Raw genomic sequence first — 19394 nt, 5'->3', positions numbered from 1 at the left:
AAAGTTATTTTAATGCAAATTTTGAATTCCTTAACGAAATGTTGCGCCTATTTAGCCTTTTCTTTTATTTCTGTTTTTAATAACAACCATGTCTAAAAATAAAACAACCTATAGCTATGAAAATTTTATTACTTTCCATTGATAGGACATTCTTGTGGTTTCTCTTGAGATATATAGTTGTATTTTATATTAAAGTGGTTACTATCATTTGGACACTTCTTGCACCCCTATCACCCCAAAATATGGCAAAAATGGGGATGATATAACCATGCTCTGTGTAAATACCTTAAACATTTTACGAATTTTTATTTTATAGTAAGAACCACTTGACACCTCTGCTTATAATTACTGGTAAAAAACCGAATTATTCCGTTGGTTATTTTTGGGCCTTTTATGGGTCTGATATCTTAAGTGAAACTTCGAAAACAGAAATTTGCCAAACTGGAAAGTCAATTCAGCATTTTTGTCAAAAAGTTTCGATTTCACACGTCCTATTTCATTTACTCAAAAGAGTTTAAAAGATAATCATAAAAGAACAGTTTAAAGAGGAGAGAAATATCAAAGTGGATGATCGTTCCAGTAAAATGCCTAAAACTCCAAAATAATGAATTGAGGATTTAAGAACAAAAAGGGGTGTCGGGATATTTTTTGCTGATATTTGCCCAATCATTTTCAAACAAAAAGAGGACCCACGACCCTCTTGATCCGCCAGTGATTTCCCTTTCAATGTAGATTACCCACCATTTAAATTTAGATGTACTGTAAATATTCCACAATTTACTAAAAGATAAATAATGCATTCACGTTTTTTTTTTTCAAAATGAAAATAGATAAAACATATTTAAAACAGCGTCCAAGACTGTTTCCCATAGCGTCCATTTTCACATAAATATCATTTCCTAGAATTAAAACTAAGTTTCTTTTTCGTTATTTGTCATCGTTTGCTTTGATTGTTATCAGTCAGTCTACTGTTTGAAATGACTATGATGTACTTTTAGTGCAGGTATCATATCAAAGTCTACTCAAGAAATCTTTTTACAGACATTATGAATTGTATCTTTTTGTAACATAACGTCTTTTCACAGAGATTTCCTTATCTCACTCACAGGTTGAGACAGAACACATGCCCTTTTGCGTAAATAATATCTTACAAATACCGAATATTTGTTTGAAAATCACAATATTTTGCAGAATAAGAAGACAAAATACTAGAACTGATACATTACAAGCTCACAAGTCCCAGTTTGCCCAAAGGGGGTTGATCACATATTTATATATACATGTACATTTAAAAGTTTTGTTACGGAGTGTATATGCGTCTGAAAAAAAAACAAAACAAAAAAACACAATATACTGAAAATAACCGATATTGAGGAACAGGGCTCTAACGCCTCCTCTGCGTCTGGGTGCTGTTTGAGGGTCTTCAACAATTAAAAAAAACGTTAACACCTTCAACCAAGATTAAGAAATACCCCTATAACGTGCACATAAGCAGAATTCTTGATAAAATAAAAATCAAGGTTACTCTCTTGCTGCCCACAGGCAATTAAGTGAAAACTTCGGCGAAGCCTCAAGATAACCAGCTAATAGTATCCTATATGAAGTGAAAAAACTTCATTTAAAATCTCAAAGAAAATCTTGATACACTATCGATAGTCCTGCTGAAAGAATGTCTAAAAGAGCTGCTACATGTACCATCGCTTTCAGATGTTATATATGAATCTTTTAAGAAAAGATGTGTACAAATTTCATTAAAAGCTTTCCTTATTAGACCACTGCCTGAAAAGGTAGCAGATTCTCGCTTTGAAAGCAACTTATCGCTGAACAAACTCCACGAGGAGCACCAGTCCGCATACCGGAAATTTCATTCAAACCGAAACTGCCGTAATGAAAGTCCAAAATGATATTTTGAATTATCTCGAAGAAAATGTTTAGATGTTAGTAATGCTCGACTTATCTGCTGCTCTTGATACCATCGTTCACAGAATATTACTAAATCGACTTAAATACCTTTTTGTAATTACAGGAAAAGCATTGCATTGGATAACATCATACCTAAGTAATCCCTATCAAACTATTTCCATAGATGGTATACTGTCACAACCAGTTTACATGAAGTATAGTGTTCCACAAGTCTGTTCCTTCGACCCAAACACTACACAAGTTAGGACAATATGTTTCGTGGGTGAGCAGAAATTCATCATATTTACATCACAAATGAACGAAAAATATATTAAATCTATCACTGTGACAATTGGCGATGAGAACATTAAACCATCTATATGTGTTCGAAACCTCGGTTTTACCCTTGATTTCAACATGGCCATGGAAATCATATAAGCTTAGTATGCAGATCACTCTATGGACAATTACGTCAGAAATAAGAAAATATCTCCATACAGACGCGACAAAATCTCTGGAGAACTCTCTTGTTACGTCACGCATGGATTATTGTAATGCACTACTATGTCTATTGCCGAAGACGTCATTAAACAAACTTCAATTTTTTTAGAACAATGCCGCTTGTATCATAACAAAAATAGCCAGTTACGATCATATAACACTTGCTCTAAAAGAATTGCATTAGATACCAGTCATTCACAGAGTGGATTTTAAGATTCAAGTCCACACTCATAAAGCATTACATGAGCAATCGCCTGTATATGTGAAACATATGCTGGAACTTTATCAACCATTGGGAAATCTGATATCACAGGACAATTGAATACAACTCATTGTTCCTAAGAGTAAGACTATAAAATATGGTGACCGTAGTTTCTAGACAGTTGTGCCGAAATTGTGGAATGCTATTCCATTGACAATAGACTCTAAAAGTTTGAATACTTTCAAAAGGTCACTAAATATATTTATCCAATTCTATGGAAACTAAATTAATAGTTAAAACACAGATTTTAATTGTCTAGTAACATTAAATACTTTCAAATGTGTCATGTAAGGAATAAATAAATATACATGTAAATATTTTCTAGTTCTCTTACACACAAATATTGTTTTAGTATATTTTGATTTTCTGTTTTCATGTTGTTTGTCGGTTTGTTTGTTTGTTTGTTTTTTGGGGTTTAACGTCCGGGCAGCAATATTTCAGCTATATTCAGACAACGAACACGAAATGGATGACAAAACGAACATGAAATGAAAAAAAAAGGATGGACAACAAGGACAACAAATTTTGATTGCCACTGGAAAAAGGGGGATGGGTAAGGTCGGGCAATTTAGCCTCCTGCGGCGGAGCGCAAAGGTTCCGACTCCTATCGAATACCACAGCAGGGTTCTTTAACGTGCGAGGAACGTGGCATCTTTCCCAACACGGTGCACCACTATGGTTTGCGGTCAGGTTTTCCGTATTATAGCCTGACAACTCCAGCATGTAACACGCCAGGGGTACCCCATTCCACCGCCTTGGGCACACATCCCAGTTCTCTGTGGGCAGAGCGCCTAGCCCTCGGCTAGGTTTCTGAGCACTATTTAGTCGCCTTATACGACAAGCTTAGCGCTGCTGCAGGCCTATTCTTTTAACACCCGGACCTGCACGGGTTTAACGCTCGAGCAGGAATATTGCAGATATATTCAGGCGCTGAACATGAAATTGATGATAAAATGATGATGATGATGATGATGATGATGATGATGAAAAAAGAAATTTTAGTATATTTTAACTTTAATTGTTTTTAATATGATTTGTTGTGTCTTTCTTTTAATGTGTTTTTTTTTTCATTTTATATATGTGTGATTATACCTTTTTATGCTTATTTATTTTTTACAGTGTTTTGGAACATAAAAAAGCTCTATATAAATCTGGTATTTATAGTAAAAATTCGTCTTTTCTCCGCTCCTAATAAAATCTCAATCAACGCTTTGATATTTCTACTTTTCTTTTTAACTTGCCTTGATCACGACATATTTGCATAATTATAATACTTGCCATATGATCTTACAAAGGAATTATAGAAAACGACCAATTAGGAGTAAATAATGGCAATAATACAGCGGTGTCAATATTTAGCTGTCGAAAAATATGAAAAACATTAAATCGCAGTGGAACTTAAATAATCATAGTTATTATATGTTACATAACAGCAAGTAGATGCTTTAAAGAGCTTGTATCACTCACTTAATGAGCAATATTTACAACATTGAATACAGATTCTCACCATAATTAACCAGAGATTTTTTCATGTAATAAACTTTACCCCCTGTTAAAATGTGTGTGGTTTAACCTAACGGTATTAGGTATATATGAAAATCTGCTGAACCCTATAAATTATTTTTAGTAACGGCACACTTACTTGTCGACAGATTAGAAATTCTATTTTCAGTTTAAGGCGGAAAATTGTAAGAAATATTCACATCCAATTTTGTCCTTATAGGTCAAGTAGTTTTGTAGATAATATGTGAACAAATAACAAAGACAAAGGAAAAACGTCCAAGAACTTTAATATGACTTGACAGATTTGCACTAAATTTAGGTAAACACTTCACACTAGTTGGAATTTAGGTAAACACTTCACACTAGTTGGAATTTTGGTAAACACTTCACACTAGTTGGAATTTGGGTAAACACTCCACACTAGTTGGCATTTAACTTAAGTTAAGGCATGATATATGCGAAAAACTGCTGTCTTGTTACTTTATCGGCCATAAACTTCAGTTCTAGGCAGAGGAACATTCATACAAAGTTTGGTTCTAATTGTTTACAATTACTAATGGAAAAGAGTTTGAAAAAAATGTAAATGACGATGACGGACTACGGACGCCAAGGAATAGCAGTAGCCCCTTGGTCCAGTTAAGCTTCAAGACGTATTCTGTAACAAATAATTGGCGTACTACCTGTACATCTTCGATTGCAAAATCAGCGCTGTCTCTTAGTAAACATTCCACGGCACTCTCATAGCCTTTCATTGAAGCAAGATGTAAAGGAGTTTGTCCCTAAAAGCACAAATTTGTATATAATTTCCACAAAAAAGCTTTTCAATTTTTTTGTATTACAAAGAGTAATTAAGGCAACCACCACGGAAAACAGACAAACACAACAAAGAACATAAAATAATCCAAATAATAAATACAAAGTATGGGCAATTCGGACTCCATTAAAAACTTGGTGGATGGGCCAGGTGCACGGGGCGGAGAACGTCTTTTGCTTTTTTAGAAACACCCACCGAGTTGCTCATAAAAGTCAAGTCCGGTGTAAACGAAAGAGGAACGGGAAAACTATGACACGTTGAATAAATCAACCTTCATGTTATAGATGGATACAGTGTAACGATCAATGAGTTCATATAGACCATAAAACTTCTTTAATCTTGTAGCATCATATTTCTGCCTTATTGTACGAAATGTAGCGCGATACAAATAGTCTGCGTAGTTAGGGCAAGATCTAGCATATGGTTGTGATATGAAAACCCCACACGCAGGTGCTGAAAGAATAAAGGATAATGCAACAGATGAAAGGAAAGTTGACAGTACGGAAGGAAAAGTCAAGGCGTTTGTTGAATAGATGCAGTTTGGTCGATAGTATCATCGATCGTTTAGTATAGGTCAAAAAATAAGGCTGACTTCAGAATGTCTATAGTGTCCTTTATCTCAGGTTCGTTGGGAGTAGATGCAATGTGTCAAATCCCGGAAACTATGATTGTTTAATGATAATACGTCCATTTATATAACGGAAACTGGGATTAGAGGTTCTAGCTAAACGATGTTCTTTCTTTTGAATCAGATAAGCTATACAATCAGCCCCATAAAAGTGAAGGAATAGGTTAGCAAGTAGAGGAGCACAATTTGTTCCTATTAGAATACCGACGAAGGGCCCACCACATTGGAAACATATGTTGTCGATCATAAATTCAACTTATGCCTTATATTCTCCTAAATCGATCTCACTCGAGGATTGTATGTCTTTTGTCCTACACATTCGGCTTTTACAAATAGAAGAGTCGAATATTTTTTTACCAGTGCATCTTTTACTGAATGGTCTGCACAAAGTCCAATAACATCTTAATAGTATTCACATAATCTCTATTTGCAGCAAGGTATAGGGGTGTTTTTCCCTTAAATATTTAGAAATAATGGAATAACAACAAACAGTTATAGTATTGCCCGTAATACGGATGACTTCTTAATATTGAAAACATGATTGAATTTGGAGAAGATTTTGAGAAGAAGTCTATTCGCTGTGTTCAAACTTATGTGTTGAGCAAATTTACTTTCTTTTGGTGTGGTAATATGCTTCTGTTGATTGCTTACAAAACCTTATTTTATATTGAATGAATGACGAAATAATTACTCTGACTACCTCAGATGTCGTAACCTCACAACCATAGAAAACGTCTTTAACGCTTGAGCAATATCACATTGAGAGCGGAAAATACGAATAGAAAAATACACTATCGTCATCATATAATTTTGAATAAGCAGGAAGATAAGATACATTTCTTTTTGATTCCGCAAACAAAAATTATTATTTGATACGTCTGTAATTTTAGAGGTTATATTTTGTTACTGTATCACAAAGATAGATGTTTGATATTTTTTTACATTTTGTATAACGAAAAAATATCTTTGGTAACTAAATGTTGCATCGCTATTTTTTTATTTAATTATCTGTTTTATTAACTTAAATACTAATAAAGTTTCTAAACCTACATTTCGTTATACACAAAGTGAATGTTAGAATAAACGACCGTTGTAACATTTTTGATTTTCCTATTATTTTTTTATTATTTCTTAATTATTATTTTCATGTTTCTCCTGCATATGGAGTTTTTGTTCAAAACTCATACGTTTGATAAGAAATTGCTGTTAATATGTGCAATCATTTATAGGGGCTAACAGTAATCAAGTGTACCAAGGTTACAGCGGTAATCAAAAGAATGTAATCCAGGGACATGGAAAACAGACATACACAATAAAGAACATAAAGTAACGAAAATCATACATACAAAGTAACAAAAGCAAATGAGCAACTCCACTAAAAAGTGGAGCATGGACCAGGCGCATCGGTAGGACAAGGTCTTCTGTTTTTTCTAGAAACACCCGCCGAGTTGCTCATAAAAAGTCAAGTCCGGGGTATACAAACGAGTAAATGAAAACTATGATCCGTTGAATAAATCAGTTTTCATGGTACAGATAGATACACCATAACGATCCACGAGTTCATGATGACGACCATAAAACTTCAGTTGTGATGACTTCAATCTTATAGCATCATAACCCTGTTCCAGAAGCCTATTTGTGAGAGTTCTAGCCTGATACAAACAGTCTGCGTAGTTTCGGCAAGCTCTGGCATAACGTATGAGTTGTGATATTAACACTCCAAGGTTTATTCTCCATATCTTCGTTTGTTTGTTTGTTTTTTTTTACATTTCGTCATTTTTGCTGTTTGTATTTATTAGTTTACTACATGTTCTAAAAACTTGTCCATGATTTAAACTGCAAGTTTCTCCATGGTGACTACCTTTACTAAACCTTTCAAATTTTCAATTGCTTTTCAAACTAAAAGAGTAATCAAGGAAACCATGGTTATAGCGGTAATCAAAAGAATGTAATCCAGGGACAAAGACCAGACATGGAAAACAAACATACACAACAAAGAACATAAAGTAACTAAAATCATACAAACAAAGTAACAAAGTAAATGAGCAACTCGGACTCAACTGAAAACTGGGAGCATGGACCAGGCGCACCGATAGGGTAAGCGTCCTCTGCTTTTCCAGAAACACCCGCCGAGTTGCTCATAAAAAGTCAAGTCCGGGGTATACAAAGGAGGAAATGAAATCTATGACCCGTTGAATAAATCAGTTTTCATGATGACGACCATAAAACTTCTGTAGTGATGACTTCAATCTTGTAGCAACATAACCCTGTTTTAGAAGCCTATTTGTGAGAGTTCTAACGCGATACAAAAAGTCTGCGTAGTTTCGGCAAGCTCTGGCATAACGTGAGTTGTGATATGAACACTCCATACGCAGGAGCCGAAGGGATGTTGCCACAGATGAAAGGAAAGTTGGCAATTCTGAATAAAAAGTCATCACATTTGTCGTAAAGTTTAGTTAATAGTTTTCCTTTACCATCGATTTCTAAGTGTAGGTCAAGATATGAGGCTGACTTCACAGTGTCTGTAGTATCCTTTATCCCAAGTTCTTTTGGGTAGATGCCATGTATCAAATCCCCGAAATTAGGATTATTTAAAGATAATACGTCATCTATATAGCGGAAACTGAGATTGAAGGATCTAGCCAAACAATATTCTTTCTTTCTGATCAAATCAGCTATAAAGCCAGCCTCATAAGAGTGAAGAAATAGGTCAGCAAGTAAAGGAGCACAATTTGTTCCCATTGAATGCCGACCGTTTGTTGAAAAACACGTCCACCACACTGGCCAGATATGTTGTCGATTAAAAATTCCAGCATTTTGTAATCATCTTCCTCTGTATATTTGGAAGATGATTTGGAATTATTTCTTACAAAGTATGAGAAATCTCTACCAAGAACTATATATTTTTATCTAGTTGTACCATCGACGATGTATAATGTTTTTAAGTCGGGATTTTAACTGAGTATGGGGAATAGAAGTATACAGTGTTGAAAAATCATGGGTTTTAATTCTATTATATTCAGACAATAGTCTTGAACTGATTGTCTCCAAAAGATCTTTCGAATTTTTCAGGATCCACATTGAATTAATACCACTACGGGAATAACAAGTGGTGTGGTAGGACTGCAGACCCTCCTTGACAGTTGTGATTATAGAAGTTGAAAGTTTTGAAGGAGGTTTGGTCGTACATTTTGCAGATCCAGCTATGAAACGCTGTTTGTATGGATTCTTGTGAGGGCTAGGAATCCAGTACATAGACGGTAAATCACAATCATCGTCCTTGGTAGAGAAACCAAAAGAGGATAGCACAGATTTATGGTTTTCCACAATCTCTTCTTTGGAGAGATTGGTAGCAGCATATGTCTTATCATTGCTATTATTTTCTACGTCTACCTCTGATAATAAATATTGGATATAAAACGTTTTGCAGACAAAAACAATGTTGTTGTGGGCTTTGTCTGCTGGTATGGCAACAAAGTGATGCAGATGGGTTAAAAGTCAAAGATTAACCTTTTTAATTGTTTATCACAAAACACGATTACAGCCCTCATCATGAAATACATTAGCTTAACAGAGTCGATATGAGTTGTGTTAAGGTATTGAAATAAATAGCTTATTCCCTTTCAGACATAAACGTCAGTATAGCTTTATACATATGCAAAATAACAACATTTTTTTTCAATAAAAAATAACTACCGTTTTGTCAATTATATCTACTAATCCGTCATATGTATAAGGAGTTGAAACTATTGACGCATGACCATTTTCTGAAGCTAAATGTAGAGATGTCCATTCCTGAAATCACAAACTATGTGTATAAGATATTTCTTTTTTGATAGAGACAAAAGTTTCAGGCTATCTTGCAACTCCATCGTGTATGGCATAGAATGTGGCTGTTGTGTAACATATCTCAATCGTTATGCTGACGTTTCAGCATTTGATGGCGTCGTGGCGCAATGACATGGAAGGTTCCGTTAGTGACGAAATACGCCTGACAAACGTCCAATTTTATCTGGTAACTCACTATTTTTTATGGAGTTCAGTTCTTTTTTCGTTAGAATCTCATTTATAAAATAAAATTATGGATGTAACAAATAATTACCACACGTCCAGATTTCTGTTCATTAACGTTGGCGCCTTCTCATAATAATAATAGCAATACAACGGATCAATTTCCATTTTCCGAAGCTATATGCAGTGGCGTCTTTCCCTTGACAAATATTAGAAATCAATATTATTGTAGTATAGAAATGTATTACAAATTTATTATTTCATTTATTGAAGCGTTTGTTGGCAGTACATCTACTGCCTAAGTTGGCCAGTTCATTTCTTATTTCCATTTCCTTGGTATACATTTTTGTAGTTTAAACGTATTATATGAATATAAAATCAAGTTCCATGGTTTGCAATTCAACAATAAATATTTAAAAAATACCTTGAATTCTGGAAGTTCACACCGAATGACTTTTAATCATTTCATTGTATTGAATTGCACCCATATTATATGATTAACATAAAAATATGTTCGTTTAAAAAGTTTTTAGAGTATTGAAATTATTCTTCTTATTATAAACAGTGTCTAAATACCGTAAGAAAACATCTGTGTACATTTTATTTCATGATATCCAGACACACAATCGGATTTTTTTTCGTTCAAAATTCTAAATATTACTTTTCTTACCACCAATGAATTATAGTTAACGTTTGCCCCTTTCTTTAAAAGATCAAAGCTTCACCACTGTATCCAGTTTGAGCAGCTGAACAAAGGGACTTTAAATGCAAAGAAATGAAAGCTATATATAAGAACGATAACAAGCTGAAAAACTAAGCAATAAGTATGCTCTGAAACTTGGTTAAATTTTGTGTGCTCTAAATCCGTCTATAATTACAGTATTTATACTTCTCCCTAGCGACAGATTGTACCTATTACACGGAACATTTTATGGGATACAATTGCAATTCGCATCAAAATATGCATTTTGTCATAATGGACACAAATATAAATATAGCCATAAAAATATGACTGTACAGAAACAGCAATTACATATGATTAAATGATATTTATATTTATTGACAGATATTTTTTTTTTACAGTTTTGTGAATATTTTTCTCAACAGAAAGTGGGAATTCCGATGCACATTTACTGTGCATCTCTAAGTGATCTTTCCTGCTTTCACATGCGGCAGACCTACTTCATCCACAACTTTATCGAAAATGAATATCTCAAGTTAGAACAGTTGTTTAAATTCAGTTTTGTGATAGGGATGATATTTCATCACTAAATAATCTTTGATTTAGTGATAAATCTCCTCTTATCTACCCGAAAAAGATTGAGATTACAAACATTACAGACAAAAAAAATTTTTCATCTTACATGTATCTCGAAATTTATCAAAGAGGAAAGCCGCCAACTGAACTCAATGATAAAAATGCGGAATTTTATCGTCCCATCATGATCTATCATTTCCTATTTAGCAGCTCTAGCAAATAGAATTCTTGGCTCTTACTAATTTTCTAGAAATTGAAACCAAGACACCAAATTTTATAAGCAAGTTCAACAACTGACATCACAACTACTAGGACAGGATATGATACGAAGCGTCATTTAACAGAACGACAGTTCCAATGACCCTAATGGTCAGTTTCAGATGTCCTTATCTAGCATAATGAGGAAACAAAGTCAGATGTATCTCAACAGAATTCCAGGGGGCGCGATATTCAATGCGGTCCTTATCAGGTTCCTGCTGTTATGTCTTTACATTGTATACACACAGATAACCCATACCAGTCACGGATTGTTTTAATTAGTTTTATCTAATTACCCCCTATTAACACACACTCTTCTTGTTATTAAAGTATCATTATGAGTTATAATTTAATGCTGTTATCACATACACATTTTGGTGATAAAAATGGCAAACTATGGGCTATGGAATTTACCTGATTTAAAAGAGGAACTTAGAAAAAGGAAGAAAACATGAGTTTATTGAAAGGTAAATATATATGAAATTATTTAATAAAATATATATTGTTTATTATGTATTATTCAAAAACGATTTTTGAATAAATAAGTGTAATCTAAATAATGTTTTATCTATGGTAAAAAATATTTTTAGAACGAGTTACTGTTTTGTATTTATTTTGTTTGTTATTTACTTTTTTTCTTATTGTTGTATTTTTAATTTTAATATTTAACAATTGATATTTTAGATTAGAAGCATATGATAGAAATCAGGACTTTGGAGGACAAGTTAAAACATGAGAAGATTATTTCATGAAAGTTTCACACTCAACATTATATAAGGATATTAATGATGAGACTGTCTTCGTAGAATTTAAAATGGGATCGATTGAAGCATATCTGAATGCATTAAACAAATCTATGGACTCAAATGCTGAAAACTTATACCAGGAGAAATTTTTGAGGTACATACGCCTGGCTATTTCAGACAATATATCCTTGGTAAAAGGTGAATGCAGAGCTCAAATGAAAAACAAACAGTGACTTATTGCTATTGAATAAGATGGATGCATTATTGAATATCAGTGTGAATGTGCTGCTGGTATGGGTCCGAATGCATACTGTAAAAATGTTTGCTGTATGCTTCTTGCTTCAATGGTGACCTAATAACTGAGGAGACATGTACACAGAGACTGCAGACGTTTCACCATAGCAAACCTTTCAAAGTATCTCCTATCAAGGCTGCTAATTCACCATTAGCCAAAAGTAAAGCAAATGAAATTATTTTATCCTAGGCCAGAAAAATTCAGGGAAAAATGCAAATTATGCAGATTATTTTCGGAATACTTGTTTGAACTAAAAGAAATAGCACAATTTCCAATATCCCAGCTCTATTTTCCAGCTAATTTATATGCAGTAGCCTCTGATCATGACTATTTGGAAGAACATCCATAAGATAGATGGTTAGAACAAAACAGCATATCCAAAAAAAAATATACAGAGAGTGACATAGTGTCAATTGACGAAAAGACTACAGGTCAATCTAAAAGTAAATCCTGGCAACAAAAGCGAGGTTTCCGACTCTAAGCATCAATCTTTGGGAGAATATTCAAGGCAACTGACAAAACCAATTTCAAAGATTTAGCAGAATCCTCGACAGAGTGCAATAATCTGAAAACAGCTCCAATTCTCCATGGAAAAAAGCTGTGGCACTGTCCAAATATGAAAATGAAAAAGGTTTGAGTACAAAAGAAAGTGGAATCAGAGTTAATAAAAGTCATGCTTTCACTGGTGCATCAACAGATTCTTCTGATGACAAGGACAGAATTGTGGAGGTTAAATGCCCTTATGTTGCCAATTTCACCAAAAGCAGTACCATTCTTAAAAGAAATAAATGATAAACTGTCATTGGACTCCAACCACAATTACTATTATCAGATTCAGATACAGTTGTTTTGTACAGGAGCTACCAAATGTGACTTTGTGATTTATACCTAAAAGACCTAAACGTTATAAATATCATTTTTTTTATTATTTTATTGAAAATATAATAGAAAAAACTTACTCAGTTTTATGAAAATCACTTTAAAAGTGCTGTTCTTAGAAATTTCTTCATAATTTTTCATTTGATCAATAATAAAGTCGTTTAACAGTCTTTTTCTCTTCATGTATTTTTAAGACATTTTAATAATAAAAATGTTTATGCATTTCCATGAATGAAATATCCTCTTTTGTATCTATGAATTATACTGAATATATGTATAAAGTACATGTACAATACAATTTTCTAAGCTGAATGAGGAAGAATGCGGTTTCTAAAGCATAAAACATACAAATGTTATTTCACTGGCCAGTTTAGTTTCTGTAATGTCTAAAGGTTCCTTTAAAATTTTAAATGTCTTTGCAAGGCCTGTTATTCTCTCAATATCCACCCTTTTACTGGAAATGGCTTTTAATACAGTTGTATTTGTCATTCTATTCTCCTTGTTGAAAAAGGTTGGAATGTTTACAGCTACATCATATGGGACAAACAAGTCTTGAACATTAAAGCCTTTGTCTGCCATGATAGAGTCACTTGTATCACACATTCTTGTTAAACTAGTTCTCTTACAAATTTGTCTGTCGCTTGTTGAACCTCCATATGTTAGTGATGTATATAGGAAACTAATCCACCAGGGGTTGTGCCTACCAACTGTATTTCTGTTTTTATATGTAGAAAATGTTGATTGTTAATTGTGCGATAGGTAACTTAGGTTTCATCACAGGCCACTCTGTGCCATCCACAATAACTCTTGTGTAAGGAAATTTATGTTAGACAGAAGAAGCGAACAGTGTCAAGGTCAGGCCACAAGTTTATTTCTTTCCACTGACAAGCCATAAAGTTAACCCATGTTACCCAAATATTTACAACAGCTGTCTCTGATATGTTAAAAAGCCGGCTGAGTTCAAAATTGGTTTTGTGTTGTCGTTACTTTATCAAAGTTAGAAAAAAACTGATTTTCAACAGAAAGCTGTTCACTACTAAGCAGAGAACGCTTACCTTACCGGTGCACCTGGTCCATGCTCCCAGTTTTTAGTGGAGTCCGAGTTACTCCAACAAATTCCCGACAGTTTATCAACATTTTGATTAACAAGATCATTCAATCCTCTCTACGAGTTCGTTTTTTTAGAAAAAAATTACCATCCGACGAACAGTCCTGTTCGAAGTAAAAACTATCGTAGGGAAAGAGAAGAGTACGGGATGCGTAGACTAGGTATTGCAATACCTTACGGATGCAATGGCAACATCAAAAGTATATGTAAGCTTTCAACCCAATATGACATTAGCATAAATGTTACGAATTTAATTGACAAAAATCCAAGACGGGAAAGGAGTCATTGTCATCGCCACTACACATCACCTAAGTTACATGATGTATCCATAGATGGTCTCCTTGCTTTCATACAAAAACCTCTTGGACTTCATTACATTAGAACTAAACTTTATTCTATACCTCTCACTCTACTACACTCCCTTTACAAAACAAGTCTTGAAACTCCTGTTTCTGGCCCTACCTCATCATTATACAGACGTGTTGCCATCATTTTGACTCTTTAAACCAGTATATGTGAAAAATCAAGATGAAGAAAAGAAAAACGATCGTTTCTTCCACTACCGTTTGTCAAGATGTATAGATGCAATTAATTTGGCTAACACCCTCCATCATAAAAACGTTATCAACAAAATTTCCCATATTTCTAAGGCAAATCCATACCAATTATTTTATATTCCTATACTTCACCCATTGCATCCAAAATGTTCAATTATAAAAGGCTATTGCAGAACTTCGGAATTGAGGACTTCAAGGTTAAACCACCTGACTGTTCTTACAAAATCTCTCCATTCAAATATGGTCCTCAGGTCACGTCGTTACTGGAGATTTGACCATCATCAAAAACGAATCTCTGCGTAATATTCTTTCTAAAGATCCCAAGTACCGTGAACCACGCTCAATACATTTGAATTATAACTTTAAAGTTCTTATGGATGCCGTAGAGGACTATGAGAGAAAATGGATAAAACGAGAACAAGAAGACATTGATTCTCTGTCAGAGTGAGGTCTTTAATTTTGAAACGAATGAAAGTTTTTAGTAGGTCAATGAGTGCCAAGGCTACATCTGTTTTCAAAGAGCCCGATGCAAGGAATTCATTGTCTGCTGTACATGACAAATATGTTGTCGTACCAGCAGACAAAGCCCAAAACAACATTGTTTTTGTCTGAAAAAACGTTTAACATCCAATCTTCATTTCTTCAGGTAGACGTAAAAATAAAAGCAGTGATAAGAAGAGATTGGGATATACCATAAATCTGTGCTATCCTTTTTTGGTCTCTCTACCAAGGACGATGATTGTGATTTACTATCTATGTACTGGATTCTTAAACCCCCACAAGAATCCACACAAAGAACGTTTCATAGCTGGATCTGCAAAATGTAACACCAAACCTCTTTCAAAACTTTTACTTCTGTACTCACAACTGTCAAAGAGGGTCTGCAGTCCTACCACAACACTTGTTACTCCTGTAGTTGTATTAATTCAATGTGGATCCTGAAAAATTCGAAACATCATTTGGAGACAATCAGTTCAAGACTATTATCTGCATATATAAGCATTCAAATCTATGATTTTTCAACACTGTATATTTATATTCCCCATACTCAGTTAAAATCCCGAGTTAAAAATATTATACATCGTTGTTTGTTACAGCAAAGAAGATACACCTAGATACAAATATATATTTCTTGGTAGAGATTCCTCATACTTTGTATGAAATAATTCCAAATTATCTTCCAAATATTCAGAGGAAGATGTTTACAAAATGTTTCATTGACAATGTATTTGTCCAGTGTGGTGGACGTGTTTTTCAACACGTGGTCGGCATTCCAATGCGAACAAATTGTGCTCCTCTACTTACTTTTTTTTATGAATTCATGTAGTGGTGAGTAGCTGTCAGATCTAGTACCCAACCCTTATCATAATGCTGGATTATAAAAAAAACATGTCGTGTTACGACAAAACTCATCTATTACCATACAGACTATCAAAGTTTTTTTTAGAGAGAAAAAATTCATCAATACACCAGCTTAATGATAATCATTTATTCACAGTTAGATTTTCCTACATGTGTCATAAAATTCGAGGAATGTTTAGGTGACACAACCCTATCGTTTTATCAATTTAGATTGAAAATCAGATTTTAAAAAATTGATAAAGCAGTCGCCAAAACCTGAAGATTTGTAAAGCATGTGAGCACATGAAATTATCTATTACACCGCTGCAAATATCAAATTAGTTTAGACACTCACAACAAAGAACATAAAATCATACATACAAAGTAACAAAAGTAAATGAGCAACTCGGACTCCACTAAAACCTTGGAGCATGGAAGTAACTAAAATCATACATACAAAGTAACAAAAGTAAATAAGCAACTCGGACTCCACTAAAAACGGGGAGCATGGGTCATTTTACACGCTTACTTTTCGATTCTAAATATACAAACGACAATTAAAGTATTTTTTATCGCTTGTTTTCTTATATCATAACTTTACTGAAACATATTTATCATGTGGAAGAAATAAGATAGGTTTAAAGTGATCCATAAATTCCCTCATATTTTTTCCGGAATTTTCCCGAAAATACATTAAATACCCTGCGCAAATATGTTGTCGATAAAAACAATTCCAGCATTTTGTGAACATTTTCTTCTGTATATTTGGTAGATGATTTGGAATTATTTCTTACAAAGTGTGAGGAATCTCTAGCAAGAACTATACATTTGTATCCAGGTGTGCCATCTTTTTTTGGAGAAACAATGATGTATAATGTTTTGAAGTCGGAATTTTAACTGAGTATGGGGAAGAAAAGTATACATTGTTGAAAAATCATAGCCTTGAACTGATAGTCTTCATAAGATCTTTCGATTTTTTTTCCGGTTTCACATTAAATTAATACCACTACGGGTACAAACAGTGTTGTGATAGCACTGCAGACCATCTTTGACAGCTGTGAGTTTTTAAGTTTTGAAAGAGATTTGGTGGTATATTTTACAGATCCAGCTATGTACCGTTGTTTGTATGGATTCTTTAAGAGTATATGAATCCAGTACATAGACAGTAAATCACATAATAAACATTTGATGTAAAACATTTTGCAGACAAAAACAATGTTGTTTTGGTCTTTGTCTTCTGGCTCGACAACATATTTGTCATATATAGTAGACAATGTTTTTGCAATTTTGGGTCTTTGAACAGATATAGCATTGGCACTCATTGAATTACTTAAAACTTTCATTCGTTTCAAAATTATGTAACCCACGGCCTTTAACAACTCTGACAGAGAATCAATGTCTTCTTATTCTCGTGTTGTATATTTTCTTGAGTAGTCCTCAACGACATCAATAAGAACTTAAAAACTATAATTCTAATTTATGGAGCGAGGTTCACGGGAATATTTGCTTTAGCAACGTTTTCGGTTATTTAAAACATGTGTTTCCAAAGGTATAGTAAAGCGAAGAATATCGCCTACTACATATATTCTTCAATTTAACAGAACCTTTAAAAGGAAATTGAAATTGAAAGGATCCTTGATTTGCGTAAAGTCAAATCTTAAAAATTGTGTTTGTCCAGCAATGAAAGCAATATGCAAATAATGATATCAACACACAGTAACTTCGAATTAGTTCCAGTCATTTCCAATATGATCAAATACACTTGTTATGTCAAATATGATAAAACCAGTAACTGTCAGTGATGCAGTTCCAGTCGTCTGATGTGATTAGTTTGTTGTGTCTAAACTGATATCATTATATCGAATATATTTTCTGTAGATTTTACACAATTTATACGCTTTTGTATAAAATAATAAATTGTATACAAGTATATGTATACACAATATTCATATCATCAGTCTTCTAGAAATATAGTACTGAAGCTCATACGCGAGGAAATGTTAATTTATGTAAATATATTATACATAATCATAAACTTGATAGCTATAAACACATGAAACTTAATTTTGTGAAACAGTCTTTTTAAATACCATAGTTATGTATTTTCTATTACATTTCTTTTTCACACCGTAGCTGAAAAAAAATAAACTGTTTTTTAGTAAACAATAATTCTCTTTAATAAATGTTTAGGTTTAATGTTGTATTCCATTGCACTTTCTGAAAGACTTAAAGACTTAAACTCGACTCTACTTTGAAGATTGGAAGTTGCAAATTTTGTTGCTTGTTTATATCCTTTGCTTCTTTATTTTGAAAGTGAAAATTTCTATATAATGCCATAAAACAATTTTAAAATCCATTAATTCATTGAGAATAAAGAGAAATGTGACGGAACTATGGACCGAATGCACACTGTAGCTAGCCGTTAAACCTGATAATTAACAGACTGTTTTATTATGAAATGCCTGTACCAAGTCAGGAACAAAGTGGCTCATTTCATCTTAAGGTGTATTCTTGAATTTGTCAGTTCATGTACTATTAAATATTTCCCACCGATGTTTGATTGTTAGTTAGGATTGATTGTTGGGGTTTAACGTCCGATATTTTAGCTATATTCAGACGATGAACATGAAATGGATGATGAAATGAACATGAAATGATGACGAAATGAAAAATAGGATGGGACACAAGGATAATAGGGTCGACAAATTTTGATTGCCACTAGAAAAAGGGAGGGATGAGTAAGGTCGGGCAATTTAGCCTCCTGTGGCGGAGCGTAAAGGCTCCTACTTCTATCGAATACTACAGCAGGGTTCTTTAACATGCGAGCAACGTAGCATTTTTCCCGACACAGTGCACCACTATGTTTTGCGGTCAGGTTTTCCATATTATAACCTGACAACCCCAGCATCTAACACGCAAGGGGTAGCCCATTACACCACCTGGGGCATACAACCCAGTTGCTCTGTGGGCATTGATTAGGCTCGGTTTTTGAGCACTATTTAGTAGCCTTTTACGACAAGCTTAGCGCTGCTGCAGGCCTATTTCTTGACACCAGGACCTGCACGGGGCGATTCTTAGTTAGGTGATGTTGTTATTACCTTAAGGAAATAGACCAAAGTAGGTGACACAACTCTTACAAATCGTAAGAACGTCCGTATTCAGCATTCTATATCGATATCATGTAAGCAGTAAAGTAATTTAGGCTGATTTCGTTCCGTTGTAAAGGAAAGCTTTTGATGAAATTGAATATGATACAAATGTATCACTGATAAGAGTTACATCCCTTACACTAGGTCTACCTTCTTAAACTCGTATACTCCATTCCCGAATG

The 19394-nt window shown here is 33.9% G+C and overlaps 1 protein-coding gene and 1 pseudogene across 1 annotated transcript; one reads left to right on the top strand and one right to left on the bottom strand.

Annotated features, from left to right (window-relative positions):
- Positions 1-9191: 9191 nt before the first annotated feature.
- Positions 9192-13070, top strand: LOC148596667 (uncharacterized). The gene is made up of 5 exons (XM_088564299.1): positions 9192-9206; positions 11564-11604; positions 11822-11861; positions 12212-12343; positions 12876-13070. Exons 1-5 carry the CDS (start codon positions 9192-9194, stop codon positions 13068-13070), a joined length of 423 nt encoding a protein of 140 aa, XP_088420425.1.
- Positions 13071-13387: 317 nt separating this feature from the next.
- On the bottom strand, positions 13388-14632 carry LOC148596666 (uncharacterized; annotated as a pseudogene).
- Between the last annotated feature and the right edge of the window lie 4762 nt (positions 14633-19394).

The sequence above is a fragment of the Perna viridis genome, chromosome 15, assembly GCF_037379345.1.
Source record: "Perna viridis isolate PV_CMFRI_1.1 ecotype Kerala chromosome 15, ASM3737934v1, whole genome shotgun sequence".
Lineage (NCBI taxonomy): Eukaryota > Metazoa > Mollusca > Bivalvia > Mytilida > Mytilidae > Perna > Perna viridis.
The sequence above is the reverse complement of the archived record's forward strand: the minus strand, read 5'-3'. Positions and strand labels throughout refer to the sequence as shown.